General features: G+C 33.5%; 2 protein-coding genes and 2 pseudogenes across 2 annotated transcripts; 1 reads left to right on the forward strand and 3 right to left on the reverse strand.

Annotated features, from left to right (window-relative positions):
- Nucleotides 1–325: 325 nt before the first annotated feature.
- LOC114754733 (cytochrome P450 81E8-like) lies at nt 326–2,506 on the reverse strand. The gene is made up of 2 exons (XM_028943552.1): nt 1,582–2,506; nt 326–1,038 (listed from the first exon to the last, which is right to left on the reverse strand). Exons 1-2 carry the CDS (start codon nt 2,473–2,475, stop codon nt 430–432), a joined length of 1,503 nt encoding a protein of 500 aa, XP_028799385.1. The 5' UTR covers nt 2,476–2,506; the 3' UTR covers nt 326–429.
- A 2,490-nt stretch (nt 2,507–4,996) lies between these two features.
- LOC114754735 (AP2/ERF and B3 domain-containing transcription factor RAV1-like) lies at nt 4,997–6,074 on the forward strand (annotated as a pseudogene).
- A 2,640-nt stretch (nt 6,075–8,714) lies between these two features.
- Nucleotides 8,715–10,677, reverse strand: LOC114754736 (exocyst complex component EXO70A1-like; annotated as a pseudogene).
- Nucleotides 10,678–18,589: 7,912 nt separating this feature from the next.
- LOC114754724 (cytochrome P450 81E8-like) lies at nt 18,590–20,658 on the reverse strand. The gene is made up of 2 exons (XM_028943543.1): nt 19,765–20,658; nt 18,590–19,198 (listed from the first exon to the last, which is right to left on the reverse strand). Exons 1-2 carry the CDS (start codon nt 20,656–20,658, stop codon nt 18,590–18,592), a joined length of 1,503 nt encoding a protein of 500 aa, XP_028799376.1.
- Between the last annotated feature and the right edge of the window lie 1,253 nt (nt 20,659–21,911).

Consider the following 21,911-nt stretch of genomic DNA (forward strand, 5'->3'; position numbering starts at 1 on the left):
TTCACAAAATCTATTCTTTCAAAATCTATTTTTTAGAAACTATTCTCCAAACCATAGTTTGGTTTTATCTAAAAATACAAAGCCCGATACGAGCTAGAATATTCATGACTTCTGACTTATACTTCTATATATATATTTTGCATTATGTGCAAATAACTCTTTAATTGGGAAAAAAAAAGTTTTGCATTGTCTGTGGTCTCTTGGGACAATTATTATCGATTAAGACCAGAAGAATTTCTCCAGTTTTTATCTCAAACACCAATATTGAGGCATAGTTAATGAGGTTTAAGATTTTTTTTTCTTGATTCACAGTAAAAGTGACTAATAAATAAAATTAGAATAACAATTAATAAGAAAACAAGGTAATATAATTTCAATGACAAGCCATAATGCAAAATTAATTAGGACTACAAACATACACATATGCTTTCAAAAACAACCCTTGTTAATGATCCATTGTTGTACTTTACACATTGCTTGTAAAGGAATAACTTTTGACAAAGTCAATCCTGCTCCTTCTGTCATGTCAATTTCTTCCTCACTTGCTCGTTTCCATTCAAAGCATTGAATCAATAAACCCAAAGCCAAGCTTACTGTGCGTTGTGCCAAGCCTGAACCTGGACATGCCCGTCTTCCCAATCCAAATTGCATTAACTTATTAGTTTCGCCTTCTTTCCGAAACCTTTCAGGCTTGAAACTCAATGGATCACTCCATAATATGGGATCTCTATGGATGGCCCAAGCATTAATCAACACAATAGTATCACGCGGTATGTTATAATCTCCTATAGTGCACTCATCTGAAGACAGATGAGGTAACAATAATGGGGCTGTTGGATGCAATCGAAATGTTTCTGATACAATGCTTTGAAGATATGGTAGCTTCATAATGTCTTGTTCATCTATCAAGTGTTCTTCTCCTATTTGCATGTCTATTTCTTGCCTTGCTCTTCTTAATACCTCTGGATGGTTCAATAAACTAGACATTGCCCACTCTAAAGTTACTGCCGATGTGTCAGTTCCAGCAAGAAGCATTACCTGTATGTGAAGTCAAACCATGTCAAAAGTGAAAAAACATGTCATTTAAAAGTCTTTATTAGGCAAAGATGCTTCAAATGCTCCATTCTCTAATGTCCCGGCTTTCCAAATATTTTTCTCTTTTGTCCATTGGTCATTCAATTCTACGTAAAATAAGTAATATTTTGATCTTACGGGTACCACATGGTGTAAATCTAAATTTTTTAGGAGAAAATAAGTCAAAATTGTACCGTCTTAGACTATTTTTCTTTAAAAAAGCTTAAAAATTTAAAACTACTATACCATTTCATAGTTGTAATCTATCAAAATCAAAATGTTACTCATTTTACATAGAATCTAATGATCAATGAACAAATAGACAAAAGAAAAAGGAATTTAAAATGATGGGGCACTACAAACAGCATCAAACAGTGGGACATCCTTGGCCTTAAATTGATTTGCAAAAATCCGGATCCAATAAAAAAAGAACAAAATGACAAAATGAAAATGACTAATAGAGACATCACAATGAAACCAAAATCCAAAACAATAGCGCTTGCTTACCAAAATAAGACCTTTGATAATTTGATCTGTATAATACTCTGGCTGTGATTTCTGCAGAGTCAAGAGATGATTGATCATAGTATTTCCACTTGTATTCCCACTTCGATGCTCATCAACAAGTCCCTGCAAAAACCCATCAACTCTAACACTAATACTCTTCAACTTCTTCTCCAAATTGTCCAAATCAAACCATCTCAGTATTGACAGGAACTCTCCTGGATTATTTGCCCCTCCTAGTTTCACCAGTTCCTTTATCATCTCTCTGAACTTCCTTGCTTCTTCCACATCCCCAACTTCACTATCTTCTCCCCAGTATCTCTTCCCACAAATCATTCTCATCATAGTGTTAAAAGTCAGCTCAGAAAAGCTGGATCTTAGTTCTACCTTCGTAAAACCCTTACGAGAATCATAAGCTAATTTTTGAATGAGCCGTTTCATCTCATCTCTTCTCATGTCCAGAAAATAATTGAGACGGTGGGTTGAGAGGACGTCGAGGACCATGATGCGGCGGAGGTTGCGCCAGTGGTCGCCGTACGGGGCGAAGACGACGGTGGTATAGTTGTAGCCGACGTGTTTTCCGGTGAGAAACGGTGGGCGGTTGGCGAGAACGACGTCGTTTTTGGTGAAGCATTCTTGAACTAGGGATGGTGACGAAACGACCACGACCAAACGAGAGCCGAACCAGAGAGAAAAGATTTGACCATAGTTTTGGGAAACACGATGAAAGTGATGATGGAGTGGTTTCTTGAGCTGGTGGAGATTTCCGAGTATGGGAATAGAATGAGGGCCTGGTGGGATATTTCTGAATCTTCGTTTTCTGAGAAAGAGGTTGAAGATGAGGAAGAAGAAAGAAAGGAAAAAGATAGAATAATTGATGATGGAACCTGTGGACATGTTTTTCCTTGTTTGCTTGATTGCTTGATACTTTGATCAGTTTGATGATTCATGTGCGTATTTTTAAAGGGATGCGTGGGACCAAATGGATGTTTATCCTTTTGTTTTTGTTTTGTTTTTGTTTTTTGCTTGCATAAAGTTAAGTGAACTGTTCTTAGTCTCACACACTCACACGCTCACACACGCGCACGCACATATATATAACTTCAAAATGTCTTTTTCCACGGTGGAATATATAATTTGAATTTTTTAAAAAAGAAAAATGTATTAGTTGGAAACATTTAAATAATATTAAAATATATAAAAAAATTAAATGAGATTAAAATTACAACAAACCTAATAACAAGACATTGTTAGCATCATTCTCAAATTAAAAGTAATCACATTTGAGGTATTATCAAGTACTAAATATGGATACTTCTCCTAAAGAAAATTTAAACATTAGTTTGTCACGTTTGTGACGAGTTAGCCCTTTCTGTTAGACTTAGCTTTAGTTGGTTGGTTAGCATTATTTTGAATACACACATATTCCCAGTTTTCTAAAATATATTCATTTCGGTTTTATTAATTAAGTTAATTTTTATGTTTGGCGGCGAGAAAAGTGAAAGAAAAATAGGAGGGAAGAAATATTGAGAAGTAAAAGCTCAAAAAACAGTAAAAAAAATTATTTTAGGGGTTTTCTTTTTAGTATTTTTTCTTTTCTAATTTTCTTCTCATCCAAAGATACGTACATGCTTCCATATTTATAAGTAATTTTACAAAATCTACTACAACGGCCTTCTATTAAGAAATATAATTATAGTGGACAGCAAGATCAGAATAGATAAATAAGATTGTTTGACTTAAGCTGGTTAATTAAGGATAATATTTAAAAGACGAGATGATTTTAAAATAGGATTAAAGTATGAATTTATCTATGAAGTATTCATCCAAGAGCAGGAGACATTATTAAATTTTTTTTAGATACCTAATTACACATGAAATTTTCAAAATAATGCAAAACTATCAAACATTAAGTCAAGTAGTGTTCACTGTTTAACACATATGTCAACCAAAAAACATTATAGAAAATGCACATGATATTTTTAAAATGGTATAAAAATATATATGAAGTTTTCAACAACCATGGCATTTTCGTAACCATTTTAAAATCTTGATATGTATTTTTGCATTATTTTCTTGATCTATATGTTTACTAAACAATCAATATCAGTTGACTTAACAACCATGATATTTTTGTACTGTTTTAAAAACTTCATGTATACTTTTACATTTAAGAAAAGTTTATGGTGTTAGACGCTCATGATAGGATACTTCATAAGTAGATTAGCATCTTAATTCTTATGAAATATTAACTAAATTAACCAATTTTCTTATTTCTCATAAATTAGTTAAAAGTGGCTTATATATAAGGTTAAAAAGAATATATGTATGCACAAGTATTTATATGTATTATGTGTGTATACCTGCATGTCACAAAAATACCAAAATACTACCTCCAGTCATTAATATAAGATCTCATTTGACTTTTGTTTTGATCCTAAATATAAGACTCCAATAATTTTGTCTCTCATATTTATTTATTTATTTATTAAGATAATCCTTCTAATAATAATAGTTTTAACCAGGAGACTTGATTAGTAAGAATATTTTAGAAAAGACAACACTTATTTATTACAAATAACTAACTTGTTTTCTTAATCTACTCAAATTAGTCAAGTAGCTTTTATATTTAGGACCAGAAGTAATATTGAATAAAATAATATGGCCCGTGAAGAGCCATTGGTACCCACAGTTAAATCACTGTACATTCAGGATTTATTTTTAGTTTTTTTTTTATAATTTTTTGAGCTTCCTTGTTTTGGGTTTGGAAAAGTGACGACGGGGTGTTTGGATGAGGCCAAACCATGGTTTGGAGAATAGCTTATAGAGAGAATAGATTTTGAGAGAATAGATTTTCTGAAAAAGTGATTCTGATAAAATGAGAGTGTTTGGATAGTTGTTATCAGAAGTGCTTTTTGATATGTAGAAATTACTAAAAAGGACATAAGTTTAAATGATAATTACATATAAGATATATTTCACAATATATATTTATTTGAAGTAATAAATTTGTTAATAATATATATTTTGACAACATAATAAATAAGACATAAATAATAAAAAAATAATGTGTATATATATATTAATAAAATAATTAAATATGTTTTTTAGGAAAATGATTTATTTTGCCAAAAAAAATTATTATTTCTTAAAGATTTTAAAGATGAAATCCCATAATTTTTTTCTTTTGCATAAAAACCTTCTTGTTCAAACTGAATGAAACCAGGATCAGAAATGGATGTTGATCTAATAAATGAAACCAATAGATATTTTAAACCATAGTTGGACTTATCCCCTCATAATTTTAATACTCTCCTTTTTCATTTCATTTTATCCCCAATATTATATATTACAGCCCCCCGCCCCCACACACCTTCTTCCCTATATATATATATATATAAATATATATATATATATATATATATTCCTTCCTCTTCCTCTATTCCCACACTTCTCTCTCCTCTTCGCTGCTCCTCTAGTCCAAAATATCATATACCTTCTTCCTTCTCTCTCTCTCTTCCTCTCCTTCTTTTGCTTTCCTCACACATACCATAGATAAGAAGCAAACATGGATGCAAGTAGTTGCGTAGATGAAAGCACGACGAGTGATTCGGTGTCCATATCGCTTTCTTCGGCCATAACTACTGTATCGCCGCTCAATGTCACGCCTCACAAGTCATCGCCAAATAGTCTCTGCCGGGTTGGCAGCGGCGCCAGCACTGTTTTGGACTCCGATGGCAGCGTTATTGAGGCTGAGTCCAGGAAACTGCCATCGTCCAAATACAAGGGAGTGGTGCCGCAACCCAATGGACGATGGGGGGCCCAGATATATGAGAAGCACCAGCGTGTTTGGCTGGGTACGTTCAACGAGGAATATGAGGCTGCCAAAGCCTACGACATCGCCGCCCAGAGGTTCCGCGGCAAGGATGCCGTCACCAACTTCAAGCCCCTCAACGGCAACAGCTCTGACGATGCGTCGGACGATGATACTGAGACGGCCTTCCTCAACTCTCATTCCAAAGATGAGATCGTGGACATGCTGAGGAAGCACACCTACAATGACGAACTCGAGCAGAGCAAGCGCAACCGAGGTTTGGCCGGGGGAAGCAACGGGAAGTCATGGAAGGACGGCGGCGCAGGGTCGTGCTTTGAGAGGACGCAGAAAGCGCGTGAGCAGCTGTTCGAGAAAACCGTCACGCCAAGCAACGTGGGAAAGCTGAATTGATTGGTGATACCCAAGCAGCACACGGAGAAGAACTTCTCGTTGCAAAGGTAACTGCAAGAAAGGTGAATCGTGCGAGTTTGCTCACGGAGTGTTTGAATGCTGGCTTCACCCCTCTCGTTACAGAACCCAGTTCTGCAAGGATGGAACAAATTATCGCCGTCGAGTGTGCTTTGCCGCCGAGAGCAAAGGACCGAAGAGCGAAGGACAGAGGTGTGAAGGACCGAAGAGCTCTATTTTCTTCAGAGCGAAGCACCGAGAGTGAAGGACCTCTGTTGCGTGGGATCGAGGAAGAGTGAAGGAATGGCAAATAATTGACACTGCTTTCTGTAATATTTCTTGGGCCCACCATCAGCGATCAATAATTAAGCCAGAAGCAGCTCCGGAGAACTTCATCCGAAACCATGGTTTTGGGAGGTAAAACCATGGTTTCCCCCAAAACCATGATTTGAAATTAAAATAGGGTGTTTGGCTATTTTTCCAAATCATGGTTTGGGGTTCCCAAACCATGATTTGGGAAAATAGCCAAACACCCCCGACAACTAAGACTCTTCACGCTTAATTCGACAGGCTGGAAAAGGAAGAGCTGTAAGCGTCCACGCACCTCATCGGCTCATTGAATGCGTCAATGGCTGAGTAAATGCTAAATCAAAGATACTGCAAGCTATTTCTTTAATATAAAAATCAGTTTGATATTTTATCTTCTATGTTTATTTATTTATTTTCCTTAAAATACTTCTTATAATAGTTATAGACATAATTTTAGTTAATACATATATATAGTTATTACAAATAATTAATTTAATTAATTTTTAATTTATCTAAATTAATTAATTGGTTTTTTATATAAATATTAGATATAGTAATATCCAGGGGACTGAGGAATTGTATGGATAGGCTTCTCATGTTCCAATAGTACTATGATCCTATTTATGGAGCAGAGAAAATATATTTTTTTATTCTATTTACAAGGTACTGAGAGAAATTTTTTGTATGGATATATAATTTTACCTTTCATTTATTATTGTGTTGACTTTATTTATATAAGATATAATGTATATTAAATAGAAATAAAGTTAAAATATTATTGAATTTTAAATGAGAATTAATAAAATTTAAAATTTTTTTGTTTGTGAAACATATTGAAAGTGATTTATAAATAAAACCAAGACAGTATTATTGAGAGGCAGCCACAAATGGCCTATCTCATTGCCATTAGCTCACAATCTAATGGATAATCACTCCTGTACATAATATAAAATGTTATTTAGCTCTTTTTTAAAAATGTGTTTTCTTTTTGCCATCCATTAAACGTTTATTCAATTGATAGAAATTACACGTATTTTATCCTTAACAAAAATGTGATCGAGAAATTCTCTTATCTTCTCCTTATAACAGGGGATAAAAATAAAATAATTATCATTAATTATCCTGTTAATCTCTTATATTTTGAACGGAAAGAAGCACCCTCAACAAAGGTTTAATTGAGGGAGCACAACTGAGGGATCAAATCCCAAGACCGCCTCGGTGTGTTTGGATGTCTCCCCAAATCATGATTTGGGGGAAAAAAATGACCCAAACACCTATAAAAAAATCAAAATCATGGTTTTGGATCAAAACCATGGTTTTGGAAGAAGTATAAAAAATCTGCCTTTAGAAGAAAATTGGAGAGTGCCATATGGATATGAGGATCTTTTTTTTTTTTTTTACCAGACACATATACCCTTCAAACCTGAATCTTCTGCCTTCAGTCCTTCACTGTTCAGAGAGGTAGTACGTTGTTTTTTTTTTTTACTAGAAAGAGGTAGTATGTTGTCACATTGTACCCTTTTTTTATTTATTTTTTTCTGTTTACAAAAAATTATTCATCTTTTTCAAAAATATTTTTAATCTTATATTTTATAAATATTTTTACACATGTAGTAATAATTAATTAATTATATTAAAGATGAGAGGTAGTATGTTGTTATAAAAACTAGTTGTGAAAAAATGTTATAGGATTTCATGTTTAAAATCTTTAAAGCAAATTAATATTTTTCTATTAGAAAAAATAATCATTTTTCTATAAACATATTTAATTTTATAATTTATAAATACATATACACATATTAATTATTTATTAATTATATTATCTTATATATTATTAATTATGTTGGTAAAAAACTATTTTATTAACAATTTTATTCCTTCAAATTAAAATATATTATAAAATCTATCCTTTATGTAATTATCATATTAACTTATGTTCTTTTAGTAATTTGCACATAGAAAAAGTACTTCTGATAATAACTATCCAAACACTTTCACTTCTCAAAATCATTTTTTTATAAAATCTATTCTCTTCAAAATCTATCCTCTAAATTATGATTTGGTTTCATCTAAACATCCCTGAACAAGGTCGCTACAGCCCTTCAAACCATGGTTTCTAGTTCAATAGTCACTTTGGATTTTTTTTTCCTTTTGATTTTGTTTTTGGGTGTTTGGATGAAATTACATAAAACCATGGTTTGGGTTTTCCGTGACATCCAAATACAAAGCCCGATACGAGCTAGAATATTCATGACTTCTTACTTATACTTTGATGGATATATTTTGCATTATGTGCAAACAACTCTTTAATTGGGGGGGGGGGGGAGTAGTTTTGCATTGTCCGTGGACTCTTGGGACAATTATTATCGATTAGGACCAGAAGAATTTCTCCAGTGTTTATCTCAAACACCTATTGCTCTTGCAGTGAATCCATGGCTCCACATACGCATTCTCAGAAAGAAAAGAAAATTTTCATAGCTTAAACAACCATAGGCTTACTTTATAACGAAATAACTATACACGCAATCTTGAAAAGCAGCAAGGGACATTCTTACACTTCAAAAGGATCAATGGGACATATAGATACAAATGGTAACTCCTTTTCATTTGCTTCCCTCTGACATGCAAGTGAGAAGATACATTCAGCCATTGAATATCACTGTTCTTTCATATGAATGATGAAGCACGAAAAAAAAACAAGCCTACCTTATCAATTCTTCATTTACCGCTTCATTTCATTTATGCTTTTTCCTTCAAAAAATTCACCCAGCATTCTTTCTAGATCTTCCGGTGTGTATCTGATGATTCTCTGCGCATTCTTTACATTCTCTACAAGAGGCCTGTTACACGCCAGGTTTCACATATACACGAAAGAAAGCATTGGTTCATCAGGCGAAAAAGAAACCACAAAGATCAAATGCAAACAAGATCAACCGTTGAGTACTTAAAATCAATAAACAAGTAACCATACAGAACTGGTAAAGATTACTTAGACAAAGTTGGAGAATTAAACACTGGATAATGGAATGCTTTTGATAGGATAATCAAAATGCTTTCCATGTATTAGCGTTTACTATAGAGGCCGTTAGGTGCAAGATGTCTTGTGTATGTAGTGGTTAAGAATCAGAGAACGCACCCAAAACGTTCTACAAATGATCTATAAGCAGGCAACAAGACTTTCAGCAACACCAAGCCTAAGCGATTCTCGCAACTGTGTCGCAAACTGTCCACTGGGATTGTTTCTGATGTATTTCCTCAAACATCATATTGAAAGTCTTAAATCTGTGATAGAATGCCAATGAAATTGAGAAAAGACAGATGATGGAAACTTCACTTGGAAGAAAGTTTCCCAAGATGCAATGGATAGAAAATCCACCTGTCTTTAACAATTGCTCTTGAAGCACCACTGCTATTAGTTCCTCCATCACCACCTGATGAGGTCAGGCCTTGGATAGAGAGGCATTGAAGTACCTGCAAATGAAAGAATCAAAATTCAGCAACAGTTTAGTTACTTTGCGAGAAAAAACCAGAAAAGAAAAAATAAAGTTATAAAGAGGATGACATTTTGTGTTTTGCCAATGATGGCATGAAGGGATCAAAATAAAAACACGACAGTACATTATAACAAGTACCAGCAAGGAAGAGATCAGTTCATGACCGAAAAAATGGACATCTCTGAATATAAAATAATCTTTGCGATGTGTGCTTATCGAAGAATGGGATTTTTTTTTTGGGGGGGGGGGGGGAATCTACGTGCGATCTCACACTTGCTTAGCCAAACTCCTTGTGTACATTTCTAATCGTAAATTACTTCATGTATGAGGAAAGTACAACTACTGCAAATCCAGCCCAATTGACTAGTCTATATTTGTGTGCGCATGTATGTGCGGTACCCGCACATGAACATGATATCAACTTATCAACAGTGAAGCAGCTTTTTTATGTAACTCCCACAATTCTTGTAATTTATTACCCCCGCTTACATTGATGAAATTTATATCTTCTTTATGTTCCACTACTTCACATTTAACATGATGAAGCTTTTGAATTGCATAAATAAAATTGACTTGGATTTGGATTTGAATTGTTATCTACCCAAATAATGGATTTGGCTCAAATCCCAACCCAAATACTCCCTAATCCAAACACAACATTACTGAGCCATTCCAGCAAAATTTCAAACAATTTATCCCCAGCATGCCAAATTCAGTAGCAACTTAAACGCAAGAACTACAGCTGTTTATAAACCTTTTCACAAATTTTGACAACCTGATATGTCATCCTTTCCAGTAATAGAATCTATGCTGAAAGATGAAGGGAAACTCATCTGTTGCTCTCATGGACATGAAACCAAAAAATGGGCTGTCATTTTTTACAATCCCAGAAGCAGGTCCCTACCTTTGGTGATACTATCATTGTCGATGTAAACAAGGACCAAATTAATACCCAAATAAACTCCAAGACGTTATGGCCAACTAAATCAAGAGAACAATACCTTTGCCCATGCATTTCTTTTGTAATGATTTGCATGCTGCTGCACAATCCTCCCATGCCGCTGCACCCAATCATCCCCTAACAAATCCTTGGCGTCAGACCTAATAAAGATGGGAAAAAAATAAGAATTAAAATCAACCAGAAATTAAAGGGAGAGAAAAATTAAATGCAAATAACTCTACAGATAATACAAGTAAGCGGTTTACCTACATACAAATCCGACAATATAATGAATATTATTCACGAGAAATAGATGAGTCAAAGCAAGATCTTCATACTGCTTTGATTTTCCCTCTAAATTGATTTGCAGAGCTTGCATTATTCGCATTGTTACCGAGGCCAGCTCTAAAGTTTCATCTCTCTCAGCAAATTCTTGGAAAAGCTGCTTCAATGCGGACCAGTAGCTATGAAGATCAAGTAGAAGCTGGTCAGATCAAATTTATGAAGATCTAAGACGCAACGATATATGAAGTAGCAATATACTTAAGCCCTGTAGTCACCAAATAGGATAAAAAGTAGCAATTTCCACCAATAATGCATGGATTTAGGATGGCACAGCCCTCAGATCCTAACATGCCAAAAAAAAATTTATTATCCATCCATAATGCTTGCTATCTAAGCCAGACAAAGGATTCCACCAGATTTCAGTCTTATTCTTAGGTATTCCATCGTGTCAACTGTACTGAACTGACTTAAATTTGAATGTGATGGGAACCTCTTCTAAACAAGCTGATAACAAGAGAGTGGCAGCAACTTGAGATTGACAGTACTCTTACAAGGAAAATGATGATTTATCCCAATGGTGAAGACTACTACTACAATGATAATCCTTAATCTTGCTGCTTCTTTTGGCTGAAAATTTGACAACTCAACATGAGTAATGCATTCTGACATGGGGAGTTGGGGAGAATGTTTACCTGAGGTAATCTTAAGGGTTTATTGCCTCTCTACGCCAAAACAATTTTAAAGAGGCCTCCAAACGTGCACTAGTTGAATAAGGCTCTCTATTGCCTTTAACAAGCCCTTTGGGCTTGGTCTGATAAACTTCACATGACTCTGTTGCTAGGGGGTATTGTAAATTCAAAATGTGATAATTTCTTAACCATGTTAAGTAATAAATATAAAATCTTTTTCACTCTTGTTTGCATAGATGATAGAATTGTCAATGGAAGTGATTTTTCAAGTTTAGCTAGAATTGTTCATGAGCACAGCAAGTTGTTCATCAACCTTATGTTTAGTACGAGGGAAATGGAGAGAATGAAAAATTCTAATGAGTTTGATTTTGAAAATTGGAAAAATGGGGTTGTAAAGTTTGAATATGAAGATGTAAGATAAATAAGTGAAAAAAATTAATTAGAAACTTTTGATCCCGCTTCTTTCATCTTTTTAAAATTGAATTAATTAAAATTTTTCCTCATCTCCCCTCTCTCCATTTCCCTCGTACCAAATAGACAATAAAAGAATTGGAGGAATCACACTATCTCCTTGACATAGAAACTGTTGAGCATGATGGGCTGCATTTATGCAAGCAAAGGTACATTGAGAACCTTTTAGAGAAGTTAGAATGACTAATGCCACTTCTTCCACACCTATGGTTGCGAACCAATTGAGGAAAATAGTGGAGCCCCTAATAACTGGTTGATAATAGACCAGATATCAATTTTGTGCCTCAGGGTTTGTTACATGTGGGAGCTTTAAAATTACTAAATTTATCCAAGTAGCTGGTTTCATCAAACAAACTACGGGGGTGTTTGGATGTAACCAAACTATAGTTTGGAGAATAGCTGCTAGAGAATAGATTTTGGGAAGAATAGATTTTTTGAAGAATAGATTTTGTAAAAAAGTGATTCTGAGAAGTGAGAGTGTTTGGATAGTTGGTACCAGAAGCACTTTTTACATATACAAATTACTAAAAAAGACATAAGTTAATATGATAGTTATATAAAAGATAGATTTTATAATATATTTTAATTTCAAAGAATAAAATTGTTAACAAAATAATTTTTACTAACATAATTAATAATATATAAGATAATATAATTAATATGTGTGTATATATTTATAAATTATGAGATTAAAATTTTTTTTGTAAAAAGCGAATAAATTTTACCAACACAAAAATATTATTTTATTTTAAAAACAACAAGATACATATCCCATAAGTTCTTACACTCTTTCTTTTTCCTCCAAAAGCAAAAAAATTTTACTTCTACCAAAACCATGGTTTTAGTTTTTTCTATGGTGTTTGGGTAATTTTTTCCCAAACCATGGTTTGGGTAATCACCCAAACACCTCCTACAACTAATTTGATGAGTCACAATTTGACTTGCATGCATAGCTTAATCTTTAGGACTAGTATTAGTATATGACAACTGGCAGCATCAAGTGGACGTTCCTTTAGGAAAAAGAAAGTAATCCTAACTAAATCTTCAATGCATGATATTAAGTAGTTGTCTGACCCTTCGTCAACTAGAATAAATAAATAACAAACAAATGACAATGGATATTAATATTTCCTCGTAACATGAGGAGGTCACTTTGTACTTAATATTTGTTCCATTATATAACATAAATTGTCAATAACATTATTTGCAAAAAGAAAAGGAAAGAATAAAATATACTACCTCCGGTCCTAATTATAAGAGCTAGTTGACTAATTTGAAGAGATTAAGGAAGTAAGTTGAGTTAGTTATTTGTCATAAATAGGTGTTATTTTTCCTAAAATATTCTTGCTAATCAAGTGTATTGACTAGAACTATCATTGTTAGAATGACTATGAAAAAAAATGTATAAATACGAGAGACAAAGTGGATTAGGGTCTTATATTTAGGACCAAAATAAAAGTCAAACAGGATTTTATATTAAGGACCGGAGGTAGTATATATATATTTGTAGGATCTCACGATTCCCCATTTGGTTTGATGGATGGAATCTGAATTTGGAAAAGTCCAGATTCATCATGGCTCAAGACAGAAATGAAAGGTGCGAAATGTAGGGCATGATGTTAGGAACTAAGATCACGCTTGTCATATCAACAAAAGTAATTACAGCGACCATTTGATGCACAATTGAGCTCCTTAGAGCTTCCCTTGTTAGAAAATAAACAAAGCAATGATTTAAAATGCAGTAGGGGTTGCCATTTTTCTTGGTCATTTAAATTTACAGCAGGAAAAAATTTTAAGACGACAAATTCAGATTCCTCAAATGTATATTTCAGTCCAGACAAAGACAGTTACTCCATTTCCAAGAAATGACCAGAAATATCATCTCAGAAGAATTTGCCTTCTAGTGTATCCATGTCCCACAGCACCGCAGCAAGCTCCAACATATAAGCATAAGTTAAATGCCCCATTATGGATATTGAAAGGGAAAAAAAATCATAATTACTGCCATGATCCAATTAAACTGAAGATATCTGAAAAGAAAAATGAATGGAAAAATTTGAAACAGAAAAAAAAAAGATAAAAATTTATTCTAATTAAGAAAAAAGAAAATATACTAATCAAATTAACAGGTTTATATACTACTACAAAATAAACAAGGACGATGAGCTTTGTCATCTATGCAAACGCCCAAGAATAGTTAATACCATAGGATGATCTAGCAACAGAAATGCAATTAGACAAAAATAGATGGACTTACTGGAATAAAAATTTCACATATTTAATCACGTAGCCGGTCAAAGGATGGACAGTTCCATCTGTCACAGCAGTTTTTGTAGCATCTTTCTCAACTGCTTCTTCAAAATTTTCAAAGGTCTCTTGGGCAGTTTGTGCAAGCTGTTTTGTCAAACCCAACGCAGCTTCTCTGATTTCAGTGCAAGCTTTGCCTTCAAACAGTATCTCAATCTGCAAAACGTCAAAAGATTTGATAATAGACTTTGATACTATTGCAATATGCTTCTTGCCGGCGTGATGACACGTATAGCACATAACTCTGCCAAGCTAGCAACATCGCTGTTACCATGGCAATTCTAGTTGTCAGATGTTACAGTGAAAACTGAAGTTTTCTAAGGAGAAACAGAGATTCACATGCACTGTCTGTCTTTTAAGGAAGAATACTCATATAGGATCGTAGATATGGAAGATCAATCCATCCAATTCAGTATGACGGCTAAATGGCTTTCAACCACATCTATCAGGATCAAAAAGCTTTAAACACCTTCACCCATGATTTCTTTAGTCAGATTTAAAACAGAGTTAACAATACTACTATTTTATAAAAGCAAAAGAACACATTTAGTCATTTAATCATGTTACTCCATTAAATTTATAAAGTGTCTCTTCAGTCCTCTAAGCCTAACATTGTTGATAAAAGATGTTGAAATTGAAATTTTAAATGTTGGCAAAACATTCTTAAATATAGATATATTAAGTTTGATTGTCAATGATTGGCACCAAAAAATCATCATTTAAGATTAATGATTATAGAGCTAAAGGACTGAAAAGATACTTATGAAATTAAAGAACCAAATTGAGACCTTTTATAAAGTTAGAGGACCAAAGATATAGTTGCCTTTTGAATTCGTTATAAGTAAGTTAAATAACTAGCTTAAATTAATTATATAGCTCTTGTATTTAGTATTAGAAGTAGTATCATATTAATATCCATACCATATGCCTCCATTAGAGCTTACCAAACTCAAGAAACATTTAGAAGAGCTACTTGAAAAGGGGTTTATTGCTCCCAACGTATTCCCATGGATTATTTATTTAATTAAGGGTTAGTCTAAGCTAGATAAACCAAAGAATGGAGCCCTAAAGGATCATTTGCAAGTTCTTGCTTGGAATCTTAGACGAACTATATGGGTATGGATTTGAGTAACTTGTTAGATAGTTTAGAGAGAGTCAAAAGCTCAAATTTGATAGATAGACTACATTTTGCACTGGTCCTGATTGTGCTTTGATTGAGTAGCTAGGAAGCCAAATAACTAATTGCCTATTTGTTGCATATTCTAGTATGAGGTTGGTGAATAATTTAATAAATAGTTTTGAGATTTTTAGACTGTATAAGCTAGGTGGTATATATCTTTCGTTTTATGAAAACTATCTTGTGGGATATTTGTTTTGAAAGAATTGGAATTGTACAAGTGTGCTTTTGAGCTCTTGGATACGGATATCTTGTGCGATGTTGAATTGGTTGACTTATGCTTGAGGTGGACCTGTGATATCTATTTTGGTTTTAGGGGCGGAGGTAAATTGGAGTTATATCATATATGTGCCACATGGTATTAGTTTTCATATGGAGCTCTATATTAGCTTCCATATGAAGTTCTATGATTGACCATTTTATTGTCCCCCTCATTTCTATAAGAGACTGTGACACCCCACAATTTTTTGAGAAGAAACCCATAGTCTATCATGTGCTCTGTAGTCATTGACTGATTGATATCACATGCATATGCATAGTGATCTTTTGGAGTAATTACATGGCGAGGTGTTTAGTCAACAAAAATAAGAATGATATAAGGATAAATTTGGGTTCTCTTGAGCTGCTTATGATGATATAGCTTATTATGTTATGTATTTGCTTGATTAATGATTTAAGCATGCTACAACTATGGAATTAAACCACAGATCGGATAGGCCAGTTCAAACCGAAAATCAGCAAACCAGCGTGACTCAAACATAACCCGAGTAACCCGATGGGTTGGACGGGTTACTTGGGTTACATTTTTTTGCTTTCTAATGAAGGCACCACTCCATCATACGAGAAAAAAGAAACCTTAAAAAAAACTAAGAGAAGTAGGTGAAGGAAGAATAAACTTAAAATTAAAAAGAAATATAAAAAAAAATACGAGCAATATGGTTCTTAATGGGGAGGAGAAGGTGAAACTAAATCGGTAATGAGAGGGGCCAAAAAAAAAAAAAGACGCGGACCAAACTTACAGAAGACGAAAAAAGACGAAGACGAAGAAAGGAGAAAGGAAAGGAAGGATGAAAGAAGAGAAGGCTAAGCGCTTGCGGGCGGAAAGATGAATGGTAATATCAATGTCAAGCATGTTGTCGTGGTAAGAGACAAAGCTGGAAAGTCACACGTAAAAATTAAATGCAAACAAGAAAAGTAAAATTTTAATCTCGTATTTCCATGCAGTTTTACTCACTTTATAATAATATCTAATGCATAGGTATACAAGTCTAATAGATATCGAAAACACAGATAGGTGATAGATCTAACACAAAAAGACTTAAATATTCTAATTCAATAGTTTATTTTTAGAAGCAAAAAAAATCAATCTATATATATGATAAATTTTTCGAAATCAAAAGATTGTAAGGATGTTCATTTTTATATTGCCTCTTATTTTTATTATTATTTAAACGTTTTTTATATTATCATTTTGTTTTTATGTTATTATTTTATCTAAGATATGTACTATATAATTAAGAATTATATTATTTTAGTTATAACCGGTCTAACTCTGATTTGATTTTAATCTAACCCACTAACCCTTAACACAGTGTCTTGACCAGTTCATTCACTGGTCCGGTTTTTAATACCTAGGCTACAACTAGATTGTTTAGACTGTTTGGTCCTATCTAACACCTCTTGGCTACAACTAGATTGTTTTGACTGTTTGGTCTTATCTAACACCTCATTAGCACATGTTGGCATATATAATAGATAATAATTTAGTTACTAAAATGTTTGTCTCACCTCGCTATCTTCATCTTTTTAGAGAATAACGCATTAGCAGGACCACTAGGGAAGGCTCTAGAAGCGTGACAGCTACAAATGCAAATATAATGTTCATTAGTCAAGAATTTAAGTTAATTTTGTACATTGCCATGCATAAGAACTTGCATTTTCTCATTTTCGAGTTAGTGTTATCCACCACCGTGAACATGTTAGTTTTGTGTTTATTACATTAATGACCTTTGTTATCTGGATTAGAGTGCTGGTAGTGAGTTAGCCTTGAGATTACATGTGATTTCTTCTTTATGTGGATCCACTGATATTTAATGAGAAGTTCAAGTTACTTTTTGTTATAATAATGTGTTTGATATTCAAGATGCATGTTAACAATGGTTTATAGGAAGGGCGTGAAACTCTATAACTATGTTAAATTAAGTTCATCCTTTCTAATATGGCTTTGCATGTGATGATTGTTTATAAATGATAACTTGTTTTCTCTCCAACCATCAGAGCCTCAAGATGGGTCTGTGCTTTTTTACCGTGATTTTAGCTCTTATGTGTGATGATTGTTCTTAGTTAACCAGGATAGGATGCCAATGATGGCATATTCCTTCTCTATCATGGTTAAGATTATCGTTAGTAGATGCGTTCTTACAGTAGATATGGGTTACGTTCGCGTGAATATCGATTTGCAAATGTCCCAACTATGTGCCGTATCTTCTAATAAGCTAGAATCACAATCTTCTTCTTGCCCTATTTATAAGGTAGTATGAGGTTACTTTCATACTACTTATAAAACACATCAGTAAATTTTTCACACGAGGTTTAAGATTTTTTCTTGATTCCTGACAAAACATGTTGAAAGTGACTAATAAATAAAATCAGAAGAATAATTAATAACAAAACAAGATAATAAATTTCAATGACAAACCATGATTAACAGAAAAGATAACACCTATTTATTATAGATAATTAACTTAACAAACTTCTTAATTTAATCAAATTAATTAACTAACCCTTATATTAAAGATCAGAAGTAGTAATATTTACAAGTCACATCAATAAATTTTTCATATAAATATATAATTTTATCCTTCATTTATTATTAAGTAGTAGATTTTATTTTCATAGGGTATATATAATGTCTATTAAATAAGAATAAATTAAAATTAAAAAATTATTAAATTTTATGGCATAGTTAATGAAGTTTAAGATTTTTTTCTTGATTCATGGTAAAAGTGACTAATAAATAAAACCAGAAGAACAATTAATAAGAAAACAAAGTAATATAATTTCAATGACAAGCCATAATGCAAAATTAATTAGGACTACAAACATCCACATATACTTTCAAAAATAACTCTTGTTAATGATCCGTTGTTGTGCCTTACACATTGCTTGTAAAGGAATAACTTTTGACAAAGTCAATCCTGCTCCTTCTGTCATGTCAATTTCTTCCTCACTTGCTCGTTTCCATTCAAAGCATTGAATCAATAAACCCAAAGCCAAGCTTACTGTGCGTTGTGCCAAACCTGAACCTGGACATGCTCGTCTTCCCAATCCAAATTGCATTAACTTATTAGCTTCGCCTTCTTTCTGAAACCTTTCAGGCTTGAAACTCAACGGATCACTCCATAATTTGGGATCTCTATGGATGGCCCAAGCATTAATCAACACAATAGTATCACGTGGTATGTTATAATCTCCTATAGTGCACTCGTCTGAAGACAGGTGAGGTAACAATAATGGGGCTGCCGGATGCAATCGAAATGTTTCCGATACAATGTTTTGAAGATATGGTAGCTTCGTAATGTCTTGTTCATCTATCAAGTGTTCTTCTCCTATTTGCATGCCTATTTCATGCCTTGCTTTTCTTAATACCTCTGGATGGTTCAATAAACTAGACATTGCCCACTCTAAAGTTACAGCCGATGTGTCAGTTCCCGCAAGAAGCATTTCCTGTATGTGAAGTCAAACCAAATCAAAAGTGAAAAACATGTCATTTAAAAGTCTTTATTAGGCAAAGATGCTTCTAATGCATCACTCTCTAATGTCCCTTGATATGTCCTAAGTTTCCGAATATTTTTCTCTTTTGTCCATTGGTCATTCAATTCTATGTAAAATAAGTAACATTTTGATCTTAGAGGTATCAAATGGTGTAAATTTAAATTTTTTAAGAGAAAATAAATCAAAATTGTACCGTCTTAGACTATTCTTCTTTAAAAAAGCTTAAAAATTTAAACTACTATACCATTTCATACTTGTAATCTATCAAAATCAAAATGTTACTCATTTTACATAGAATCTATTGATCAATAAACAAATGAACAAAAGAGAAAAGAATTTCAAAGGATGGGGCATTTCAAAGAGCATCAAAGTGTGGGACATTCCTTGGCCTTTAATTAAATCAATTTGCAAAAATCCGGATCCGGTAAAAAAGAAAAAAAATGAAAATGATTAATAGAAACAACACGATGAAACCAACAAGAAAAAAAAGAAAATCCAAAACAATAGCGCCTGCTTACCAAAATAAGACCTTTGATAATTTGATCCGTATAATATTCTGGCTGTGATTTCTGCAAATTCAAGAGATGATTTATCATAGTATTTCCACTCGTATTCCTACTTCGATGCTCATCAACAAGTCCTTGCAAAAACCCATCAAATCTAACACTGATACTCTTCAACTTCTTCTCCAAATTATCCAAATCAAACCATCTCAGTATTGGCACGAACTCTCCCGGATTATTTGCCCCTCCTAGCTTCATCAATTCCTTTATCATCTCTCTGAACTTCCTTGCTTCTTCCACATCCCCAACTTCACTATCTTCTCCCCAATATCTCTTCCCACTAATCATTCTCATCATAGTGTTAAATGTCAGCTCACAAAATCTGGATCTTAGTTCTACCTTCGTAAAACCCTGACGAGAATCATAAGCCAGTTTTTGAACGAGCCGTTTCATCTCATCTCTTCTCATGTCCAGGAAATAATTGAGACGGTGGGTTGAGAGGACGTCGAGGAGCATGATTCGGCGGAGGTTGCGCCAGTGGTCGCCGTACGGGGCGGAGACGATGGTGGTGTAGTTGTAGCCGACGTGTTTTCCGGTGAGAAACAGAGGGCGGTTGGCGAGAACGACATCGTTTTTGGTGAAGCATTCTTGAACTAGGGATGGCGAAGAATTGACCACGACCAAACGAGAGCCGAACCAGAGAGAAAAGATTTGACCATAGTTTTGGGAAATACGATGAAAGTGATGGTGGAGTGGTTTCTTGAGCTGGTGGAGATTTCCGAGTATGGGAATAGAAGGAGGGCCGGGTGGGAGATCTGTGAATCTTCGTTTTCTGAGAAAGAGGTTGAAGATGAGGAAGAAGAAAGAAAGGAAAAAGAGAGAATAATTGAGGATGGAATTAGTGGACATGGTTTTGCTTGTTGTTTGATTGCTTGATACTCTGACGATTCACGTGCCTGTATTTAAAGGGATAAGTGGGACCAAATGAATATTTATTAGGAAAAATAGCAAATAAAAACTCCCAACATATGGGATTCTTAATTTGGAAAACGATAAATAAAGACACAATCTCATATTGTAAATATAAAATCTTGGTGAAATGTCTAAAATACTTTTCAGTCAAATGACAAGTTGACTATGAAAAATAACAAGTTCACTTAGCTAATGACAACTTCAGTAGACCAAATCACAACTTCGCTGAGGATATGCTAAATGACAAGTTGACTATGGGAAATGACAAATTTACTTTAGCAAATGACAATTTCAGCAGACCAAATCACAATTTAGCTGAGAGGCATTTCAAACATTTCAGCAAGATTTTATACTTGCAATATGAGACCGGGTCTTTATTTACTATTTTTTAAATTGAGGGTCTCAAATTCCAATTTCATATATTGGGAGTCTTTATTTGTAATTTTTCCTACTTCATAAGTAGATTAACATCTTAATTCTTATAAAATATTAACTAAATTTAACCAATTTTCTTATTGCTCATAAATTAGTTAAAAGTGGCGTATATATAAGGTTAAAGAGAATATACCGCATGTCACAAAAATACCAAAATATTGAATAAAATAATATGGCACGTAAAGAGCCATTGGTAGGAACCGTAAAATCACTGTACATTCCGGAATTTTTTTTGGGGTAGTTTTTTAAAAAAAATTTGAACTTTATTGTTTTGGGCATTTAGAAAAGTGACGACGAAAAGGCTCTTCACACTTAATTCGACAGGCTGGAAAAGGAAGACGCATAAACGTCCACGCACGTCATTGAATGCGTCAATGGCTGAGTAAATCAAAGATACTACAAGTGATATTCTCAAGGGAAAACCATATTGGAGGTACCTATACTTTTTTTTAATTTTCAATTTGGTACCTATGTGTTTTTTGTTCTTAACTAAATCTTTATTTTTCCTCTATTAACATCATTAATCCTTATGTAGAGACTAAAAATATCAATAGAACAAAGTTATAAGAGCTAATGTTGCTAAAAAGATAAAATTAAATGTTTAATTAAAGAGAAAAAAATACATAGGTACCAAATTAAAAATTGAGAGAAAGTATAGGTACCTTCAATATGGTTTTCCCTATTCTCAATATAAAAATGAGTTTGATATTTTATCTCTCATATTCATTTATTTTTTTAAAATACTTCTTATAATA

The sequence above is a fragment of the Neltuma alba genome, unplaced genomic scaffold, assembly GCF_004799145.2.
Source record: "Neltuma alba isolate B1F8T4 unplaced genomic scaffold, ASM479914v2 tig00010187_pilon, whole genome shotgun sequence".
Lineage (NCBI taxonomy): Eukaryota > Viridiplantae > Streptophyta > Magnoliopsida > Fabales > Fabaceae > Neltuma > Neltuma alba.